This window comes from Arvicola amphibius, chromosome X, assembly GCF_903992535.2.
Source record: "Arvicola amphibius chromosome X, mArvAmp1.2, whole genome shotgun sequence".
NCBI lineage: Eukaryota > Metazoa > Chordata > Mammalia > Rodentia > Cricetidae > Arvicola > Arvicola amphibius.
This window is the reverse complement of record NC_052065.1, coordinates 22,353,148-22,375,650: the sequence shown is the minus strand read 5'-3', so window position 1 is coordinate 22,375,650 and position 22,503 is coordinate 22,353,148. Positions and strand designations below refer to the sequence as shown.

The 22,503-nt window shown below is 44.4% G+C and overlaps 1 protein-coding gene across 4 annotated transcripts in view; it reads right to left on the bottom strand.

The window, feature by feature from the left end:
- Kdm5c (lysine demethylase 5C) overlaps window positions 1-11,088 on the bottom strand; it is a 39,571-nt gene extending 28,483 nt beyond the window's left edge. For 2 of the 4 annotated variants that reach the window (XM_038316063.2, XM_038316065.2), the window contains exons 1-5: window positions 10,619-11,088; window positions 6,947-7,024; window positions 4,226-4,348; window positions 3,789-3,959; window positions 1,778-1,912 (exon numbers count right to left, since the gene is read on the bottom strand). In XM_038316063.2, the coding sequence (XP_038171991.1) occupies window positions 1,778-1,912; window positions 3,789-3,959; window positions 4,226-4,348; window positions 6,947-7,024; window positions 10,619-10,768 (657 nt within the window). In that variant the 5' untranslated portion in view covers window positions 10,769-11,088. The remainder of the gene's footprint in view (window positions 1-1,777; window positions 1,913-3,788; window positions 3,960-4,225; window positions 4,349-6,946; window positions 7,025-10,618) is intronic. The other 2 variants (XM_038316064.2, XM_038316066.1) reach the window with 1 other exon arrangement.
- Window positions 11,089-22,503: the final 11,415 nt, after the last annotated feature.

Sequence of the window (22,503 nt, the reverse complement as noted above, 5' to 3'; positions counted from 1 at the left end):
AAAGCAAAGAGCCTTTATTTTAACCAAGTTTGCAAACTTGGTCTCTCCGCATGTTCAACGTATTAGAATATCTGGAGAGCCCGAGCTCAATTATAATTGGGTTTTTATAATAGTAAAGGTAGAGGTGAGGGGTCTCTGAGGTTCAGGACCCCTGACTGGCTGACATTTTCCTGGTGAAGTTCTGGGAGGTGTTTCTATTTACAGTGCTTGGAATGCCAGGAATTTCCTTTGAATGGTCTGCTCTTGGGTGGGGGTCAGGTAATCTCAGCCTGCCAGGCATTGTCTCAGAGTAAACTATTGAGACTCTAGGCTCCATTAAATTTATCGATGGCCAGAGTCCCAGGTGATAATGGTTGGAGGAAGTAAAGAACTTCCTTTCTGCCCAGACTTAGATTATCATGGCTGGCCCTCACAAACTACAGGCGAATGCTGAGTGCTAGGAGGAGAATTAGCTTCTCCCAGGGATGAGCCCCTTTATCTGATTTTCCAATGCAAAGTGACCAGCTTTGATGTCATATATTTATATGTATATTTATTGCATATATGCATGAACATACACAAAAAATATAATCAGGGGGCTGGAGAGATGGCTCAGTGGTTAAGAGCATTGCCTGCTATTCCAAAGGTCCTGAGTTCAATTCCTGGCAACCACATGGTGGCTCACAACCATCTGTAATGAGTTCTGGCGCCCTCTTCTGGCCTGCAGACATACACACAGACAGAATATTGTATACATAATAAATAAATATTTAAAAAAACAAAAAATATAATCAAAGAAAAAGAGGCTATCAACTTGAGAGGGGTCATAGTTTGAAGGAAGATACCTGGGAGAAGATGGAGTAAGGGAAGGGAAAATTTATGTAAATAAGTCAATTTCAATTAAAAACATTAAAAAAAACTTTCAAAAATAAAAGCGTAGCATTATTGATAGATGTGGGAGGTACATGCCTTTAAACCAGCACTTGGGAGGTAGAGACAGGTAGATCTCTGAGAGTCTGAGGCCATCCAGGTCTCAGCAAGTTTTAGGCTGGTCAAAGCTACAAAGTAAGACCCTGCCTCAAAAAAAAAAAAAAAAAAAAAATTTTGAGAGCCGGGCAGTGGTGGTGCACACCTTTAATCCCAGCACTTTGGAGGCAGAGGCAGGTGGATCTTTGTGAGTTTGAGACCAGCCTGGTCTACAAGACCAGGACAGGCTAGTTCCAGGACAGGCTCCAAAGCTACAGGGAAACACTGTCTCAAAAAAAAACACAAAAACAAAACAAACAAACAAAAAAATCCTCAATGCCTCAATGAACACATAATGTATATATTCTCTGTTATCCCCTTAATGCCCCAAAACAAAAAAGTATGGTACATAATTTTCTCTGCCTGAAGGTAGGGTATAGAAATAATAAGACTTCTATGAGCAGACTGGAAGAAACGAAGAAAGGAAGAAACCAGATACACAGAGCAGACATAAAAAAAAAAAGTACAGTACAGGCCATGTAGTAGTAGTGCACCTTTAATCCCAGCACCTGGGAGGCAGAGACAGGTGGAGGAACTGGTCGAGGTCAGCCTGGTCTACCAAATGAGTTTCAGGACAGGTTCCAAAGCTACAGAGAAACCCTGTCTCAAAGAAAAAAAAAAAAAAAACAAAAACAAAACAACAAAAAAAAAAGTACAGTACAAACAGATCTCCAAATGCTTAAGAGCACAAAAGAGTGCATAGCTTCAGTCAGCAAGCAGCATTCTTCCTACTCCAAAGCCCCTGTTAAGTGACAAGAAGAAAAGTACTCACATCAGGCTGTAGTCTCTTTGCCCGTCGTCCATAACTGTTGAACTTGGAAGGCTGTACAGACTGTCGAAGGGGGATGCTGTGGGGTTTATATTCCTTGTCTTTCTCCTCATTATCAAATGGGCGTGTGTTACACTGCTAGGGATAAGTGAAGAATAAGGTCCAGAGCATGGAATTTCAGTCCCCCAAGCAAGACCGTCCTTTCACCTTCACCCAATGGCCAAAGTTGTAGCCTAGACTCCTGACCAAACTAATAGCCCCAGTTCAACTGGTCTTTATCACTGACACCTTACATACTTTCAGAATTCCTTTTCCTTTTCTTTTTTAACATTCCCTTGTATGTGTAGCATTCATGCCGCAGTGAGTATGCGAAGGTCAGAGAGTCAGTTCTCTTTCTACCATGTGCATTCCAGGTCAAACTCAGGTCACTAGGCTTGGAAAGAAGCACCTTAACCCAATGAGTCATCTTCCTGCCACTGACAAGGCTTCCCCCCCCCAACCCCCCGCGGTTGTACTCAACTCAGGGGTTCAACAGATAACTAACTATAGGACTTGACAATACACACTATAAAAACTATAAAAAGGCAAAAAAATAAAATAAAATAAAGTACCACTAGGAAAGAGTAAGGTCTAGTTTCCCAGTCTCCAGTACATGGAACCAGTCCTACTAGGAGTATTAGTATGGGGGCTAATACTAATTAGTAGATGGCTAGGGCTGGAGAGAAGACTCAGAGGTTGCGCTCCCAACCAAAATAGTTAAACTCCTAGCAACCACACGGTGGCGCACAGCCATCTATAATGAGATCTGGTGCCCTCTTCTGGCATGAAGACAGAATGTATACACAAAAAATAAATCTTAAAGAAAAAAAGCTAAGATATATGTTATATATAAGATATGGTGGTACACATTTGTAATCCTAGCACTTGAGTAGCTGAGAAAAAGAGGATCAAGAGTTCAAGGCCAAGGGACCAGCAAGAGGTATCAGTGGGTACCTGCTGTCAAGACTGAGAATAATCTTAGTTCAATCCCATGGACCCACATGGTGGAAGAAGACAATGAAATCCTGAAAATCATCCTCTGACCTCCATGTGCATGTACGTACATACATAAATGTAATTTATAAAGTTCAAGATAAGGATGTGGAGACAAAACTCAATTGGTAAATTACCCAACATGGACATAGCCAGAGTTTGATCCCCAGTATTGCTTAAACTCAGTATGGTAGTGCATGCCTGTAATTTCAGTGACCTGAAAGGTGGAAGCAGGGGGATTAAGAGTTCAAGCTCGTCCTTCCTTGCCTACAAAGTTTGAGACCAGCTTGGGCTATAAGAGAACACTGCTTCAAAAGAAAATAAAAGAGCCGGGCGGTGGTGGCGCACGCCTTTAATCCCAGCACTCGGGAGGCAGAGGCAGGCAGATGTCTGAGTTCAAGGTTAGCCTGGTCTACAAGAGCTAGTTCCGGGACAGACTCTAGAAACTACAGGGAAACCCTGTTTCGAAAAACCAAAAAAGAAAATAAAAAAGAATCTAAGGGGTTGGAGATATGGCTCAGCGGTTAAGAGCACTCACTGGCTGTTCTTCCAGGAGACCTGGGTTCAATTCCCAGCACCCACATTGCAGTTCATAAGTGTCTGTAACTCCAGTTCCAGGGCATCCGACACCTTCACACAGATATATATGCAGGCAAAACACCAATGCACATAAAATAAAAATGAATAATTTTTTTTTTAAAAAGATTCTAAGACAGCAAGTGCATGGCAGTTGAAATCTCCTACTTGGGGGGACTGAAATAGGAGGACTTATTAGTCTGGACTTCCCAGCGGAGGAGTTTTAAGTGCAGTCTGAGCTACATGGTAAGCAGGCTAGCTGCGTGGTAACTTCTAGGTCAGCCTGCCACACACCAAGACCCTGTGTCAAATATAAACAAATAAATAAACAAAAAAAAAGAGAAGTGTACCAATATGTGCCTGGGGATAAAGACTTTTTTACTTCACCACAGCCTGGCATCCTTACCACAAGGTTGGCTCCAGACTGATACATTTCATAGGGATAAACAATGCGTTCATAGTGAGAGCGTAGCAGGGAACCGATGTTTTTGCCAGGTGGGTAGTTGAGGCGCTGGGCCACACGAGCCCACCGACGATCCTTACAGATAGTTTCATAACCACCTTCTTCCACCACAATCTGCAAGGAAGAGCAAGAAGGGCCATGATGGATGTGAACATGCAGAAGCAGGCCTACAGAATGGTAAGGAAGACAACTGCAGCCTCTCGCTTCTCCCAATCTCAAACTGCTGCAAGAGGTGGGAAAATATTCTGCTATGCTACCAGTCCACCCCTTCCACACAGCCCAGAGACCCAACATCCAAACCAGAAGGGGTCCTAGCATAGCAAGGGTTTATTGAGGATTGAGATAGGGTTGGGAAATATTTGAGAAAAACCTGTTCTTACTTTGCTGAGGCTATAGAGGTCCAAGATCCGCCGTTCTACATTAGGAATCTTTAAGGATGAGCCCTGGATCTCCCAGAATTTGGCAATCTGGTCCAAATAGTTCAGTTTCACTCTTGTCTGGGCCTAAAGAAGAAATGGCTCAAAAACACTGGCCACCTCCTACCACCACCATCCATTACCACCAACACTTCATCCCACCCCCACACTCTGCAATGTCCCATTTTCGGGCTCAAACTTAGGGGAGGAAGGGAACAGAGTAGACTTCAAGTGAAATGAGCTCTGGGCTCAAGACAGTGCTTGGCCCCACTTTTTTCTCATTTTCCAAAAGGTCATGATAGTCTTTATACATATACTCTCTCATTCTCTTGACAAGGTTGTTTGTGCATTATTATGTCTTATACAGATGAAGAAATGAGGCCAGAAAAGAGTTAAGTCACATAACAAGAACTAAGATACATAAATAATCAAGTAACTCTAAGCTTAGCCTTCTCTCCGCTGATTTGCTGATTGAGCAAATGCACACCACTCACTGCACCCCATATATTTTTATTAGAAAATAAGTGCCAGGTTTGGTAGCTCACACTTGTAATCCAGCACTTGAAAGGCAGAGGCAGGAAGATGAGGAGTTAAACTCCAGACTCCATTACATAGCAGATTTGAGGCCTGCCTGGGTTACTTGAGACACTGTCTTGAAAACAAAAAAGGGAAAAGGAAAATAGTACACTTACCCCACAGATATGGACTTAATTAAGAAGAATGGTTAAGACCCTCTAGAAACTTCAGAAATGCTGGGCAGTGGTGGCGCACGCCTTTAATCCCAGCACTCGGGGGACAGAGGCAGGCAGATCTCTGTGAGTTCGAGGCCAGCCTGGTCTACAAGAGCTAGTTCCAGGACAGGCTCTAAAAAAGCTGCAGAGAAACCCTGTCTCGAAAAACAAAAACAAAAACAAAAAAAAAGAAACTTCAGAATTATATCTAAGTTCTTCATAGGGCTCCAAAAGAGCATATTCATCTCCTTTTGTTTCACAAAAATTGTTTAGTGTGGCTGATTATAAGAATGGCATGAAGAACTAAGATGGCATACTGAAACAGCAATGGTACCTGGCTAACTCAAGACCTGATATGGGTAAAAGTTCCTAGAAACAATGCTTCCTCTGCTTGCCTAAAATCTCACTGCCCTAAGAAAGGTTCCTAAAGGTCCTAAGTCCTTTAACTTAATCACTTGAGACAGAGGCCCTTTTCTAGTCAGTCCTCTGAGTCCTAGATAGTGAAGAACTAAGGTGTAAGGTAAGAAATGAACTAAAGTTCCTTGGCAGTAAAAATCCTAATGGGGCTAAGAACACCTTCCATACGAACCCACCCCCCTTACCTTTACAAACTTGGCCTCACCCCTGCTCCTCCTTCCCTTATTAACTAGCAGGAAAACTCTAGAAGACCTACCCTTGTTCAGTGCTAGGTAATACCTGGCCACAGCTATAACAGCCATAAACCTGGTCAGATTTTATTTCTCTAAGGAACTCACACTACTCACAAGAGATTAACTCTGGTTCTGACTTGAACAATATCTAGACTGAGTTTAGGGCAGTTATTCTCAATGGAGAACAATTTTTTTTTTTTTTTTTTTTTTTTTTGGTTTTTCGAGACAGGGTTTCTCTGTGGCTTTGGAGCCTGTCCTGGAACTAGCTCTTGTAGACCAGGCTGGTCTCGAACTCACAGAGATCCGCCTGCCTCTGCCTCCCGAGTGCTGGGATTAAAGGCGTGCACCACCACCGCCCGGCTGGAGAACAATTTTATGCTCCATGTATATCCACATACAACTACCCCATGACCAAAATAAATAAATACATAGATCAATCGATCGATTGATCGATCTGATCCAAATTGTCAATAGTGCCAATGCTGAAGAATTCTGGTCTTAAAAAGAAGCAAATTTTGGGGTACTGGTATTCAGCTGGGCCCAATACTCCACTAGAATACTGAAAAAGGCTCAAAGACACATATTACTGGAGGAGTGGGAAGGGAACATGCATTTAACTTGTATCTTCTATGGAAAACTCCAGGACCGTGCCTAAAACCAGCTTTAGGACACTCACTCTCACCATCCCAGGGCATTCTCAAGCTCCAATGAAAAATACCACCTGTCCTAGGAGCCCAGACATCCTGTACAGAACAAAAGGGAGGGAAAAGGCTACCTGCCTGACCCCTGTCCATGTCTCTAACCATTCCACTCTACAGAGACGAGTTCTTGTGCTGTTTTTGCTCTTCTACCCCACCATCCACTCTACTAAGTATCAAAAAAAGGCAGGAAGCACAAAGCCATGGATAAATTAGATATATGAGGCCACACTGAACTGATCAAGGAAGAGGTTTCAGCCAGCCACACAGCTACCTTTTGTTGACCCAGGTAGGTAAGACAGGTATTGACAGGGAAAATTCTTAAGTAGAAAAGTTTTATGGGAAAAGAACATCTCCAGCCTTTGGTCTTACACACTTTTAATCCCAGCATTGGAGGGGGGGGGGGGTGGTGGCCAAGAAGAAGGCGAATTTCTGTGAGTTCAAGGCCAGCTTGGTCTACATAGCAAGTTCTAGGACACCCAGGGCTACAAAGAGAAACCTTGTCTCAAAAAGACAAATTTAAAAAAAAAAGTGAATTGTCTTACATCTGGAACTCCAAAGCCTCTTTTATGTCCTGGGCACACTTAAACCCTCTCCAAATCTCACCTCCAGTTCATTCAACCTCTGGATTCGGGGCGTAAATCTGAAGTTGTCCACTTCCACAGCAAAGGGTGGCTGCCAATCCTAGGAGAATAAAAGAGGAAAGGAACTTGGGTTATCTCACTTTAATATATGATCAGAAGGGAACCTAAACCAGCTCAGTGCTCCATTAATATTTCCTAAAATTTCTTGACACCTCAGATCCATCAACCTGGCAAACATATAAATGGATCCACTTCCAACTCTCCCCAAGACTTATAACAGGGCATAAGAACCCCTCAAGCCCATGTACACACCCTTGTAAACTTCTTCTAAGTCTTTCCCAACTGTAAAGCGTTAGGATTTTGAGAATTATAAAAAGCTCAAAACAGTTAACCACAAACCTTCTATACATCCGCATCGCCACCCTTCCCTAGGCAGGACATATAATCCAGAGTTCTGGCAACCACACAGGACTTGAAGTCAAAAGTCCTGGGTTCACATTGTAGCTCTACTAGTTACTAGCTATGAAATCTTATTACCTTTCTTTCTCAGTCTGTTTTCTTACCTGTAAGGTGGGCATATGAATTCTGGCCCTGACTTATTAACAAGACATTTGATCTCTAAGTCTGACCCCACCAGTGAATACCCATACAGGGTAGCTCAGCTCTGGTTCTGGCAAGGACTAATAGTTTAGGCTGTCAATGTCTGTTCTCTCAGTTAAAGAGTCACAGAAGACACTGCAGGAAAGACAAAGGAACATGCATCTGCATCTCTTATTCACTCACCAGGTCTGAAAGGCTGCCTGTGGGTTCTCTCTCATATACTTGCATGGTATAAGAGACAAGGAAGGAAGCCTGGAAGTGGGACGCCCAATAGTTGTGGCAAAGAATGCAAGGATTTACAGAGGGGAAACCAAAAAAAATTAATGAAAGCAGGGAAAGCTTTACCATGCCAAGTTGAAGCTTTTTCTGTTCTACCCAAAGAACAGCTAAAGACTTCCCTTCCCAACAGAGGCATGAATACTTCCCCAGACAGTCCTCTCTTTCCTGGAGCTCTGTTGTGTAGGAAGTGAAGAAAAAAAAAAAAAAGACAAAAGACCCTATAATAATCTACATCCATGTCTTCATTTTACATTTGGGGAGAAGAAATTACATGCTAGTTAGCAATAGAGCCAACACTAGAATCCATGTCCTCTGATCGATGATTCTCTGCACTACACCAACCTACCAGCATCCATACACATATGAAAGGAGGGTAAAGGAATGGGAAAAGAAAGAAGGCTGTTGATCTCTTCTGCATGCATGCTCGCTCTCTTAGGAAAAGAGCCAGTGGATTCTTAATTGTAAGTACACATGTTCTTCCCCAACCCACAGTAGTAGAGAGAGAGAGCACCTGAGGCTGAGTAAAGCAGGAGAGAAAAAAAAATTTAGGCTAATAATGGTATAGCTTAAGCTCAGTGGAGCTCCCCATACTCTCTTACCGTCTACCAGACTACAACACTCCCATCAGCACAGATAACCCAGACAGAAAGGTGCTCAAACACAAAATTTCAGGCATCTTTTTTCCTGCTCAGCCAAATTCTAAAGAATCGGTGCAACATCAAAGCACCTGACAGGAGATTGCAGAACTGAAATCCTAAAGCAGGAGCTACAACAGAGAGATGGGGAAGGTCCAGCAAACCTCTCATCTTCAGTCCCATACTAGTACAAAATGCTCAGGATGAAGGCATTTAGAGTGTGGTGACAAACAGGATGGCTATCTAATTCAAGAAGCTGTGAAGCTCCCTATCATATGGCCTATCCATCTATACCAAGTGTAGCAGTCATATGCTCTGAAATTCAAACCCAAAACCACCCCTCTAAGACAAACTCCAATACCTACTCACACACAGATTTGCATCCTGAACCCAAGCATCACTTGTGTGAGTAATTCAAGTTCCAAACAGAAAGCCAGGTGCTTTAGGGCCTAAAGGTGTTTTAAGGGGGGATGGGAGGAGGACACGACACAAAACCGTCAGCAACAAAAACAGAGTCAGGTCTCTTGGACCGGAAAGAAGCAAGCTTTGGAGCAGAGAAGAGAAAAAAGAAACCTACCAAAGGACAGTCCTTTCTGGCCACACACGGACACACATGACTACTACATACACACACCATGGACTTGTCATTCTTTCCCATCCTGGTCCCCCAAAGCAAGGTAATCGCACCTATCTAAGGCCAACCTGCCCAAAAGCCCGAGGGAGAAAAAGGGAAATTCAGACCTCAACTACTTCTAAGGTCAGAGGTGCCTCTCCAGACTACTTCAAGGAATTTTCCTCAAGGCGATCCAGGCGTCCAACCTTTCCTTTCTGTTGACCTTCCAGGCCTGTTACTACCAGTAGTGACTACCTCACCAGAGAAAAGCATCCTCAGACACTGTAGCCAGGCTCCAACAAGGAAAAAAAAATTAGCTTCCCTAACTCTTCCTAGACCCTAGGGCCTAGAGGACCCCCATCTAAAGCCTGCCAATGGAAGGGCACCAAAAACATTAGGTCAGATAAGGAGACCTGTGGTGGTCTCCTCAGGTGGGAATGAGGCTTCACATCCTGGATCACCTCCTCAGAAACTCAGTGGTGCAAGCAAACTCAATCCAACCCACCAAATCCCGTGTGGCCACTGAACACTGATTGCCATTTCTCCTCCAGTGTCAGCGAGGCAGCAGCCTGTCCTAGCCTTTGGAAAACTTCTGGTCAAGTCACGACTAGTACCAAAGATATGGTCCTTTTTGCTGACGTTTGGGAACCAAGAGAGATTTCCATAGCTCTGCTCTGTTTCTGGGGACCCAAGAAAGCCTTTTCTTATAGGATCACCTACATTCTGGGCCAGAGGTAGAGTAGAAACCTTCAGAGACGGGACATACCAAGCTAACTGGTCTAAATTTCTTCATAGAAAATCTGTGGAGACCGTGTGCAGGAAAGTTCTGACATTGCCTTCAACTAGAAAACGGAGCAAATTCCTAAACCCATCTCTGAGGAGGCAGAAAGAGCACCCAGTGTGAGAATGATTTCCTCACTGGTCCATCAGGCCAGGATATTATCATAGATGAATTGGCCTGACACGGTGTGAGTAAACATGAGTCAACACACACAGGAGCAAACCAATGACCACATCAAGCACCTCCAGAGTCACGGTAATTACCACTTACCAGAGTGTACTATGTTACCTAGTTTAATCTCATTATTCCCAGTACACAATTCACAGGCTCAGAGATTACTTTACATGCCCAAGGTCATACAGATGCTAACCTTCTAAGTAGTTTTAAATTCAGGTCTGTCTCCCTGAATTTAACAGTGTGATCTTTCCACTACACCACACAGCCTGCCTTAAAGAAAATGACACAGTAGTCATTACTCAGTATAGCCTTGATGTAGAGGACACAAACTACCAGATGTATTTTCCGTGCCTCCCTGCGAACTCTCCCCAGTCCACTAGCATCTCAAGAGCAGGATGGGTGGGAGTGGGCTCAGACCCCAGGTCTCTGGCATGCCACAAAACGAGAGAACCCCTGACTCCAGCAGCCTTTCTACGATGAGCAAGGCACCCACAAGATCCCAGTCAATCCATCTTCCCACACCTGCTGCCCTCCGCTCGGGACTTCACCACTGGCTACCCGGATCCACCCACAAGCTCGCCGCCGGCGACCATCAGCTCCCGGCCTTACCGCAGGTGGACGGATCTTGCAAATGCCGGACTTCTCGGCGATGGGTCTGATTTTCGCGATGTAGCCAAGAGGGTCTCGGAACTCGGCCCAGCTAGGCTCGAACACCGGGCACTCCGGCGGCGGTAGGAAATCGTCGGACCCCAGCTCCATGGTGGGCCCGAGGGCTCGGCCAGAGATCGGGAGGGCTCAGACCGCCCTTAAGGACTCATGGCGCCGCCGCTCTCTGAAACCGAGGCACTTCTCGGAGTCTAGGCCCTAAGCAGGACGGCCACCGCCCGTCAGGGCCTAGGGGGGCGGGTGCCGTACTCTAAAAGTCTCAGGCTGAGGTTTCTATTACCGGCCCTTAATCCTGTTCCGTTTCTTCCACACCCTGCCGCTGCCTACTAACTATTGCAGCCTTTGCTACTACAGTTAAGTCCCACTCGCCGCAGGTTTCATCGCCGCCACCGCCATCTTGGTTTGTCAGCGTCTCCTCCCCCCCACCTCTGCACCTCACCACAACAAATCGGATCCCTCCGCGAGGTGTCTCTCCGACTTTTGTCTACTTTGAGCCAGAATAAACCCTAGGAAGCTTTTATTCTGTGGTGACTGAGATAAATCGGGTGGTATATACTCCTTATTTGGAGGTGGTTAGTTAAAAGTATTTACCAGACTGAGAGAAAATAGTTCCTCTCAGTGGCGGAGGAACAAACTCGTAATTTGTATGCCGGATCCTTTTACCGGATGGACCGGCGGTGCACGTTTAAAGGCCAGTGATGCGCATGCGCAATCTCTAGACAAACCGGAAGAGGAGATAGTGTTCATAGATAGTGGCCCCCGAACTGGTACGCGCCCATGCGCGCTCGCAACCACTCGCGCACGCGCACGCACACACCCTAGTTCTCAAGCAGGCTTTTAGCTCCTCCCCAATGTCCTTTGCTTCTTCTCCCAGGTCTTTCTGTGAGAACCACGCCACGCAAGGCGGCGTTTTCTAGGAATCTCCGCCCCCTCCCGCCTCCCCCCACTACCCCCCCCCCCGCCCGTATTCTGTGTGCCCGCTGCTTGAGGAAGACTTAGCTGATTTACACCTCTGGGATTTTTTTGTTGTTGTTGTTGTTTTGTTTTTAAAGGAAAACAGGAAACTCCTCACTCCCTAGAGAATGTGGATTTTTAGAAGCTTCCGTCCCACTTAGAGTAAAAATACATTGTTTACCCCAGCATCACTGGCCATCAGCATTTTAATTAATGCTTTCAGCTGTTCTGTATGCATTGCAAATGTATAAACACTGTGTATGTGTGTATATACTTTCGTGGCAACTGCTACAAAAAAATAAGGCCTGGATGTTTACATTTTTGTTTATTCCATGTATATGCACCACATGTGTGCCTGGTACCAGTGGAGGTCAGAAGAGGATGTCCAATTCCCTGGAACTGGAGTTATGGATGATTGAGACCCACCACATGGGTGCTGGAAATGGAATGTAGTTCCTCTGCAAGAGTAGCAAGGGCTCTTAACCACTGAACCATCTCCCCAACCCGTTTTTATATTTTAAGCAACAATGCATTTTATCCATCACCCACCAGTGACTTCTCTGCAAAACACCTATTTGCCAATTTGTGAGCCTGTAGTGTACTGCTTTTCAAACATTCACATACATAAAGGTTATAATTATTGTGATACCTGCTACATGTACATGTACCGTGTGCAGGTTCCCTAAGCTGTTTCTCCATAGGTTCATTGGTGACAACTATGTATTGAACCAGTACTTTGGAACTTCAGCTCAGTGGTAGACATTTGTCTAGCATATGCAGGGCCCTGGATTCAAATCATAACACCACAAACAAGGAAGTTCTTGGGAGGGGGTGACATATAACTGTATTTGGGGATCATCTAAATTATTCATCAGGTCTGTACCTATATGCACAGATTGTGTGTCCACTGCTTGAGTACCTGTGCACATGCTAATTAAATTTATATTCTCACATCGGACTGAATTAATTAAGCGCAGAGACCCTTTGTACCTTGTATAGTAAGCAATACATGTTGAGTAAACAAAAGAAAAATGAATGTGTTTGATAACTGGTAGCTCATATTGACTGAAAATAATGTACACTCTTTGCAAACATTTCTTGTATACCATAAAGCATCTACCATAGCTTGAAAGTGCCTGAAGAGGATGAGGAGTGTTGTTCCTCCTCTAGTGAACTGCTCCTAATTATATACAGAGACAAACTAAGTAGATTCTACTTCAGGACTAAGCTTCGGTCATCCTAGCAGGAGTAGGTTACTGAGCAGGAAGTGCACCCTGCAGTTCCACAGACCTGCCTTCTCATCTCTCTAGCTCTGCTATTTCTAGTCCTACCTGAAGCTGAAATGAGGATGGAAATGCCTGCCTTGCAGAATTGTCCTACAGTACCTGGTGCGTAGCAGTCCCTCAGTTATTTGGTAGGTTTTGTTTTGTTTTGTTTTGTTTTGTTTTTGAGGCAGGGTTTCTCTATGTAGCAGCCCTGGCTGTCCTGGAACTCACTTTGTAGACCAGGCTGACCTCCAACTGAGATCTGCCTGCCTCTGCCTCCCAAGTACTGGGATTAAAGGCGTGTGCCATCACCACCCAGTTTTATCTTTTGTTTCTTAGAATCAGCATGTCATTACAAAGTAAAGCTCAATGAAGATCTCACTGTTGTCGAAGTGTGATGGCTCCTGGCGGCAATCCTAAATTGAGGAAGAACTGACTTCTCAGGCCAACTTGAACTACACACCAAGTTCCAGGCCAGCCTGAACTTCAAGAGCCTGTCTCAAAACAAAAAGAATAACCCTTCTGCCCAGCTAACATTTCATATGTTTTTAATTGTTGTTTGGGTATTCGTTTTGTTTTTGAGACAGGATCTGACTACGTAGCCCTAGCTGGCCTGAAACTCACTATACAAATACGACTGGCCTCAAACTCAAAAAAGATCCTCTGCCACCTGTAATGTTGTGATGACAGGCATGAGCCAACACACTCGGCAATAGCCTTGGGAAAGATGTAAGTCAAGTTTCCATTCTGTGGAAGAGAAATCAAGTTCTAGGAAGATTTAATAACTTGCCAGTGTTGCAGAAGTTGCAGATTCCTGGTCAATATTTTTCCAATCATTTGCCCTGCTTAGGTAAATTTGCTCATAAGTCAAGTAAGGATAAGTATTTAAGGTAATATTAAGATTCAAGGATGGGCGGGGGTTGGTGAGATGGCTCAGCAATTGAGAACACTTGCTGTTTTTGCAGAGATCTGGGTTCTATTTTCAGCACCCACATGGTAGTTCACAAACATCCTCAACTCCAATTCCAGGAAGATCTGGTGCCCTCTTCTGGCCTCCATAGGCACCAGGCATGCACACAGTGCACATAACACGCAGGCAGGCAAAACACTCACACATGTAAAATAAAAATAATAAATAAATAGTTCAAAAAAATTTTTAAAGCTTCAAGGCTGGTGAGATGGTGTCATGGCACTTCCTACCAAGCCTAATAACTCCATTTTGATCCCCAGGACCCATGTGGCAGAAGAACAGAACTGACTCCTACCCTCTGCCCTCTACATGCACAGTGTGGCACAAACATGCCCAGACACAAAATGCTGCACACAAATAATAAGTACATGTGATTTTAAAAAAAGATTCCAGTCCAGAGAGATGGCTCAGTAAAAGCAATTGCCACCAAGCCGGAGAACCTGAGTTCAATATTCCAGGGCCCACAAGATGGAAAGAAAGAACCAACTCCCATAAGTTGTCCTCTGACATCAACACGTGCAACTCAATGTGTGGTATACATACACTCAGAAAGATAAACAAGTGTACTAAAAAGTTTTAAAGATTCAAGTGGTTAAAAAAAAACTTTTTAAAAAGTGGCTCTGCCAGCAATCCTAGCACTTAGGAGGTTAAATAATGAGGATTTTGAGTTTGAGGCCAACCTGAGCTATAAAGCAAGATACAGTGTATAATGACGCTATAAAGAGGAACTAGGCCAGGGAAACATGAGTCAAATTAAGGTTGGCGAGTTTGCTGTTCCTCAGCTAAAGACAGTTTGGCTTTTCTACCTGGAGGAACTCAATAAGTGGTAAAGAACATCAGGCTTTTGGTCTCAGCACCACCCAGTCTTCCCACAGTCTTCTCTAATGCCCTTAGCCCAGACACATCACTGGGCAAAAGGAAACTGCACACTCTTTTAAGTCAGTGAGACCGCATCCACGAATTCCTATTTGTGAAAATCATACTGTTACGGCTTTGGTCCCTGGTCCCTTTAAGAGACAAGCCACGCCCTCTCCCTCCCTCATCTGCTGAGGCAGGCTGATCTTCAGCTTCTGGCCTTAGCTCACTCTCTTTTCCATCTTCCTCTCAGAGAGGCTGCTTTGCTTTGCCTCTCTCCCCACTTCTCTGCTTCCTCCTCCCCCTTCTCCCTTTCCCCTTCATAACCCCCTGAATAAATATTCAACCTCACTCTGCAAGTTGTGTCTATCCATGTCTCTGTCTGCTGCCACATGGCCTGCCCGCTCCGGCCACCGCTCTGGGACCAGCAACTGTCTCTGCCTGGGACTGGCTGCTTGCAGAGTCCATGGCCTGCCTATAGCTACCGCCAGGGACTTTATAGCATTTGCTGCCTGCCTACAGCTGCCGCCTGGGACTTCATAGCATTTAGAAAAAGAACAACACATACTACACACCAGGAAGTTTGTGAGCATGTGGAAACACAAAGGCATGCCTTCCTGGAGCAGAAGGTATTCACTCACGGAAATCTGCCAAGTACCTCACGTTCCTGACTCTTGGATTTTCTTGTTCATAAAAAGAACTTCAATAACGATTTCATTACTTTGGAAGATTAGCGATAATGATGTCTGCCTTTCTTTAAGGGCCAGGTGCTATGAAATAGTATCTCTGTCTTGCAGATGAGGAGAAGGAGACTCAAGTGCAAGTCACATAACTAGAAAGTGACAGAGCCAGGATTCAAACCTACGACTGTCTTTGTCCCCTAAAATTCTACCTATGAAAGTCTCGGATGTTGTTCCTCACACAGAAAAGTGTTTAGGAAATAAGTTCTTTTTGAAAGATCTGGATAAATCCAGACCCTCCCTAACAGGAAAAAATAGAGCCAAAAATCTAAGCAGGGAGAAAAGAATCAGAAAGCTAGGATTAGCCTGTTCAGTGACTGTGTTTCAGGAACTAGCTGAAGATAAAGTTGGATTGTAATCTTGAGAATAATCTTGAGAAACAGGGAGTTTCCCCCTTGTGATTATCATTGGTATTTTGGAATACTGTGTTTCAGGAACTAGCTGATTATGACCTTGAGAGTTATCTTGAGAGGCAGGGAGTTGCCCCCTTGTGATCATCACTGGTGCATTTTCAGAATTTTCTGTGATAACCCTCCCTGCCCCTTTCGGATTACTGGGCTCTGGTTTCTTCCTATAAAAAACCCTTCTCCCGGTCACTTGGGATTGAACTCCTCCCCTGCGTGGGTTATGAGTCTCGGCTCCAGTGCACTGGTACCTGTGAATAAACCTCATGTGATTGCAGCAAGGACGGTCTCTCGTGAGTTACTGGGGGGGGGGTGTTATCCCAAGACTTGAGTGAGAGTCTCCCCACACTCAGGGTCTTTCACTTTCTAAGATTCAAGTCTTATTGGGGACCAATCAGAGACTAGGCACTGCAGGCTTCAGAATTTGGAAGCAACAAGGATCTGGCCTTGTGCTGAAGGCTGGCTTGGCCTCATCCAGCCACATGGGAGAGAGGGCTGGAATAGAATGTATGCAGAGCAATAACTCCAGGTCTTGACTGGGGACCCGGGGTCCTCAGTTTATCTTTTTTTCATTTTTCATTTATTCTCTTTCCTTTTCTCTGGTCGTAATCACCCCTCGGAGCGGCCCCCCCCAGCCTCCCTGGTTTCTGGGTCATCCGACCAGATCCAGCTAGGCCATAGCACCCCACCCGTGGACAGCGGACGCTCTTCCACGTGGTCTTGAGTTGTTCGTGCTGTTTGGCGGGTTTTCACGATTTTGGCTCTGGATAGCAACCGGCTCCCCGGCTCTGGCTCTTTTAAATTCCAGCTGGCCTTTTCAATTCCAGCCATAGCATGGTGCAGTTTTTTCAGTTCCAGCCTTTCGCTCCCCTCTGCGGCTTGTGTTATGGCATGGTGGCTCAGCAACAGAGCAGATCACGCCTTTAGGTCCCTCTTATTAAGCTTAAAATCCTTACAGCTCAAAAATTGTGACTTTTTTTCATATAACACGTGGGTGCTGCCATTTTGATTGGGGTCAGGTGACTTTGTCGCCATCTTGGGTGAGGGCCAGGTCAGGTTCCACCATCTTTACTGAGTTATTACCTGCCTGGTTCTCCAGTGTTAACTTTATTGCATGGGTGACCTTATCGCCATCTTGGCTGAGAGCCAGGTCAGGTGACCAAGCTCTCCCATTCTTTCTTAAGTATACCCTGCTTTTTCCCCCCGTTTTCACTAAAATCCTCTTGTTAACTCTGTTACATGTGTTTTGCGCAGTGGCAAGCCTTTGATAGGGCCCATGAAAAGCATCCACGTTGCCCAATTCCTGTTCACTCTTTCTATGTATAATAATTGTTCATTACATCTCATTTCAGACTACAAAATCCTAAGTCTCATATTTTAAACTGGTATGTACTTCTAAGTCTCTTAAAAATATATTAAGCTGTTCTCTACCACTGTTAGTTCTGTCATTAACCTTATACTACAAGCAGTTTTTTTCTTCTTTCTGTCTTTTTACGAGTGTAAATCTTACCTGTTAAGTTGAGAGCCAGTGCGGTCAAGCTCAGACCCAGCTCTCCAGGCAGATTCTATACTGTAGTTATACCTGATAAACAGCCCTCAACTGCTCAGAGATCTGGGGAATGTAATATTTAAATATTTAATTACTAAAAACTTTTCATAACAAAAAGAGACAGGTTGGCTCCTAGCAGCAGCACTATATTTCCTCCAAAGAAGACAGAAGACAAATGGGCACAGAGCAACGTCCTTCTGCAGTTCACTTCCACTGCCAAGCACTGACCATTGGGAAAAACTGCCTTTCATCTAAACTAAAGACCTCCAGACGTGGACAGAATTGCTGGAATTGACAACCTAGCTGCTCAGGTCAAGGTATGCCTGTCTTCCTACAGATTTCTTAGCCCACAGGGTCTTCTGAAGCCTGGCAGGTCCTGCGCTAAACAGCAAAGGTCAAGTGCTACCTTCAGCAACCATGGAGGACCCAAAAAGAGTAGCTCTGGGTGCCAACCAAATAAGTTCTCTGTCATTTTTTAATCAGTAACTCAAGTAAAATCTTATCCTTCTCAAAGATCTCTGACAGTTTGATAGCTGAGAGGTTTTCCCAGATTACCTCTTATACTGCCTTCCATAGTTTTAAGAAATACTTTTCATTATACAAAAATATGCCATAGTCATTATGTATCTAAAACTTCTGTTTTCACAAATTCAAGTTCTTGTGAGTTCCAAGGAGCCAAATTAAAGAATCTGCCTTAAACAGGTCAGATACATCCCCCTCAATTCCCTAGTCCTAAATTTTTTTCCTTGATTTAACTATGTTCTTTGTTCTGCCAATACCTTAAACAGGATAAGAGCCACCAGACATTTCCATGCCACAGACACCGGTCAAAAGCAAAGAGACCAGCTATGCCAGGATGTGGCCAGCACCCAGCCTTCTCTCAGGTCGCCCCCTCAAGACAATGCCCACAAATTAGCAGGAAGCAGTTTTGAGAATTCGCCGCCCCAATTCCTTCAAACTGTGGTGTCTAATCTCCTGCTTTTTATTATAAGGAAGACCTGGGAATGTTATGGTTTGGTCCCTGGTCCCTTTAAGAGACAAGCCACACCCACGCCATCCCTCATCCGCTGAGGCAGGCTGATCTTCAGCTTCCGGCCTGAGCTTGCTCTCTTTTCCATCTTCCTCTCAGAGAGGCAGCATCGCTTCTGCCTCACTCCCCACTTCTCCGCTTCCCCCGTCTTTCTCTCCTCTCTCCTCTTCTCTGTCTGTCTCTCTGTCTGTCTCTCTGTCTCTGTCTCTCTCTCTCTCTCCCCTTCTCCCTTCCCCCTTCATAACCCCCTGAATAAATATTCAACCTCACTCTGCATGTCGTGTCTATCCATGTCTCTGTCTCCTGCCTGCTCGCAATGTGTCTCCTTGCCTGGGACCAGCCACTGCTCAGGGACCGGCAGCCATCTCTGCCTGGGACTGGCTACTCCCAGGGCCCGCTGCCTGCCACCACATGGCCCGCCACCACCGCTTGGGCCACCGCTCTGGGACTGGCAGCCGTCTCTGCCTGGGACTGGCTGCTCCCAGGGCCCATTGTCTTCTGCCACATGGCCCGCTACCACCATTTGAGACCTATAGCATTTCTGCCTGCCTACAGCTGCCGCCTGGGACCCATTTTTTAAAAGAACAACACTCCCAATAACACCTCCATATATTCTGTAGATAAACTGCATGAGAATGCCACTGTGTTTTAGTGATAGGGATGAAACCCAGGGCCCTGAACATAGGATCTCATACACACCAAACAGGTGCTCGGCCCCAAACTCTACTACCAACTCCTAGGCCTCCTTTTAATTTTGGTCTGTAAAATTCCAAAATAGGTATGCAGTATCTTTTTGTCATTGTTTATTTGATCTTTGATTGGGGCTGTTTGCTCATTTATTTGTTTAACATGGGGTCTCACTTGCTATATAGCCAAGGATGACCTTGATAATCTCCTGATCTTCCTGCATCTAACTCCCAAGTACTTTGTTTACAGACAGGAGCCACCATGCCCAACTCCCAAATACCTCTAGACTCCATTTCCTTCTCACCTCTATCCCCCTCTTCTCCATCATTTGTGAACCATTTACTATCTCTCTACCATGGAATATTTTTAAAAATTTATTACTATCATTATTTTATTTTATGTATTCAGATGTTTTGCCTGAATATAGGTTTGTGTCTTTGGAGGGCACTGGATTCCCTGGAACTGGAGTTACATACAGTTGTGTGTTGTCATGTGGATGTGGGAATCGAATCTGAGTTCTTTCAAGAGCAGTCAGTGTGCTTAACTGAGGTGCCCTCTCTCCAGCTGCTGCTGCTTTTTTTTTGTTTGTTTTTCAAGACAGGGATCGCCTGCTTCCGTCTCCAGGGTGCTAGGATTAAAGGCGTGCACTACCATCGCCTGGCTCTTTTTTAGATGGAGTAGTACTATTAGTTGATCACGCTGATCGTGAGTTTGTGTTCTCAAGCAACTCAACTATCTCAGTCTTCTGAGTGGGACTATCTGTAGATGTGCACCACCATATTCAGATTGTACTCTGAACTACTATAAGGGCCTTAAGATATATGTGATCGAGAAAGAGAGCATCAGAGAGAGACATACGCAGAGACAAATATAGGTGTATAGTATGTGTATAATCAAAGAAATTAGGAAATTATAATAATATCTAAGAGTATCTTATGATGCCAGAAAAAAGGTGATGCTCAAAGAAAGATAGAGACAGATACTTAACAATATAATCAAAACAATGACAATTCAAAATACGTTAGGACAGTGGTGACTTTAAATTGATTAAAATGAAAATCCATAACCACACTGCTATAAATAGAGAAATTAGAGAAAAAGGAAAGTTTGTTCACTGATATCTTGGTCTTTTTTTTCCCTTCCTTCCTCCCTCCCTTCCTCCCTCCCTCCCTCCCTTCCTTCCTTCCTTGTTTTTCAAGACAGGGGTTCGGGCTGGAGAGATGGCTCAGAGGTTAAGAGCACTAGTCCTGAGTTCAATTCCAAGCAACCACATGGTGGCTCACAACCATCTGTAATGAGATCTGGCGCCCTCCTCTGGCGTGTGGGCATACACGGAGGCAGGATGTTGTATACATAATAAATAAATAAATGCTAAAAAAAAGAAAGACAGGGTTTCTCTGTGTAGCCCTGGCTGTCCTGAAACTCACTCTGTAGACCAGGCTGGCCTCAATCAAACTCACAGAGATCCACCTGCCTCAGCCTCCTGAGTGCTGGGATTAAAGGCTTGCGCCACCACCACCTGGCTGTTCTTTTGTTTTTTTGAGACAGGATTTCTTGTAACCCAGGCTGGCCTTGAATTCCTGCCTCCACCTCCCAAGGTCTGGAAGTATTATGTTCCACCATACTCATGTGAGAACATTTAGAATTCTAAACAAAAAATATGAATGGAATAATGGAGCCAGGAAATCATCAACAGATGCTGAAATTTCTTGATAAATATGATGACATTATTAACATATATAACTATAACCCTGATGCCTAAATCTTAATCTATTTTGGGGGGGGTAGGTGGATAGAATAAGATGGTCTTATTCTATGGTCTAGGCAGTCTTAGAATTCACAGCATTCCTGCTGCTTCATTCTACAAACTTCGTATTAAATTTGTGAGCTACCATGCCCTTTCTAGGTGCTGATTTCCAAACTCTGGACAAGAAAACAATCTTTTTTTTAAAAAAAAAAAAAAAAAAAGACAAAACAAAAACCTGATTTAGAGGCTGGGGCAGGGAAATTATAAGACTATAAGAATATCTTGTGGTACCAGTAAAAAAGGCGGTGCTCAAAGAAAGTTGGACACATGTCAAAGGACACAAAAGTTACCGTAGAGGCTAACTACAGGCCAAATCGGGGCCGTTTTGTGTTCATAGATTTGGTTTGTTTGTTTGTTTTTATAGTATTTGGGATTGATCCTAAAACTAGTGTATGCTAGGCAAGTGTTCCTACCACTAAGTTTTATTTATCTTTAAAATCTTTTGCCAGTTTGTTTGTTTCTTCGAAACAGGGTTTCTCTGGGTAGCTCTGGCTATCCTAGAACTCTGTAGACAAACTCAAGGGATCTACCTGCCTCTGCCTCCCAAGTGTTGGGATTAAAGGGATGTGCCACCACCACCCAGCTTTGATGTCTTGCTTTTTAAGCAAAAGGTGTCTCAGAGATGGACACCTTTTCTGTGAGTTCAAGGCCATTCTGGTCTACTTAAAAAGTTCCAGACCCTGCTGGGCTGGTGGTGGCACACGCCTTTAATCCCAGCACTAGGGAGGCAGAGGCAGGCAGATCTCTGTGAGTTCGAGGCCAGCCTGGTCTACAAGAGCTAGTTCCAGGACAGGCTCCAAAACTACAGAGAAACCCTGTCTCGAAAAACAAAAGAAAGAAAGAAAGAAATTGAGAGAAGTAAGGAGAGCAGAAGGGATGGAAGGGATGGGGAGAGAAAGAAGAGAGATGGGGTAAAGGTAGTGGTTTGAAGGAAAGAGGAAGAAAAGAGAAGGGAGAAAGATATTTGAGCCATTAAAAAGAAGCATTTTGCATTAGAATAATAGGAAAATGCCTTAAGATTATATCGGAAATTGTCAGGATCCCGTTAATCCCAGTCACAGGAATGTAAATTTTTGCTTTAACAAAGATGGGTGAGCTGGGTGGTTTGCCTTTAATCCTAGCATTTGGAAGGCGAGGCAGGAAGATCTCTGTGAGTTCAAGACCAGCCTGGTCTACAAAGTGAGTTCCAGGACAGCCAGGGCTACACAGAGAAAGCTTATCTTGAAAAACCAAGCACCAAAAATAAATAATAAAAAATAAAAAATTCAAAAAAGCTGGGTGATGAGATAGCACAGTGGATAAGGGCGCTTGCTACATGACAAGAGTTTGGTCCCTGGAACCCACACACAGGAAGGAAAAGGGAAGTCACACAAGTTGTTCTCTGACCTCCACCATATGTGCCACTGCCTCAAACACACATCATGCACACAAACACAAATAAGGACACAAATAAGTAAAAGGTTTTTAATTAATGTTTTAATTAAAAAGAGTCCTAGGGGGAAGTGCTGAGGTGATGGGCCATTTGGCACAGTGCTTGCCACAGATGCAAGAAGACCTGAGTTTGATC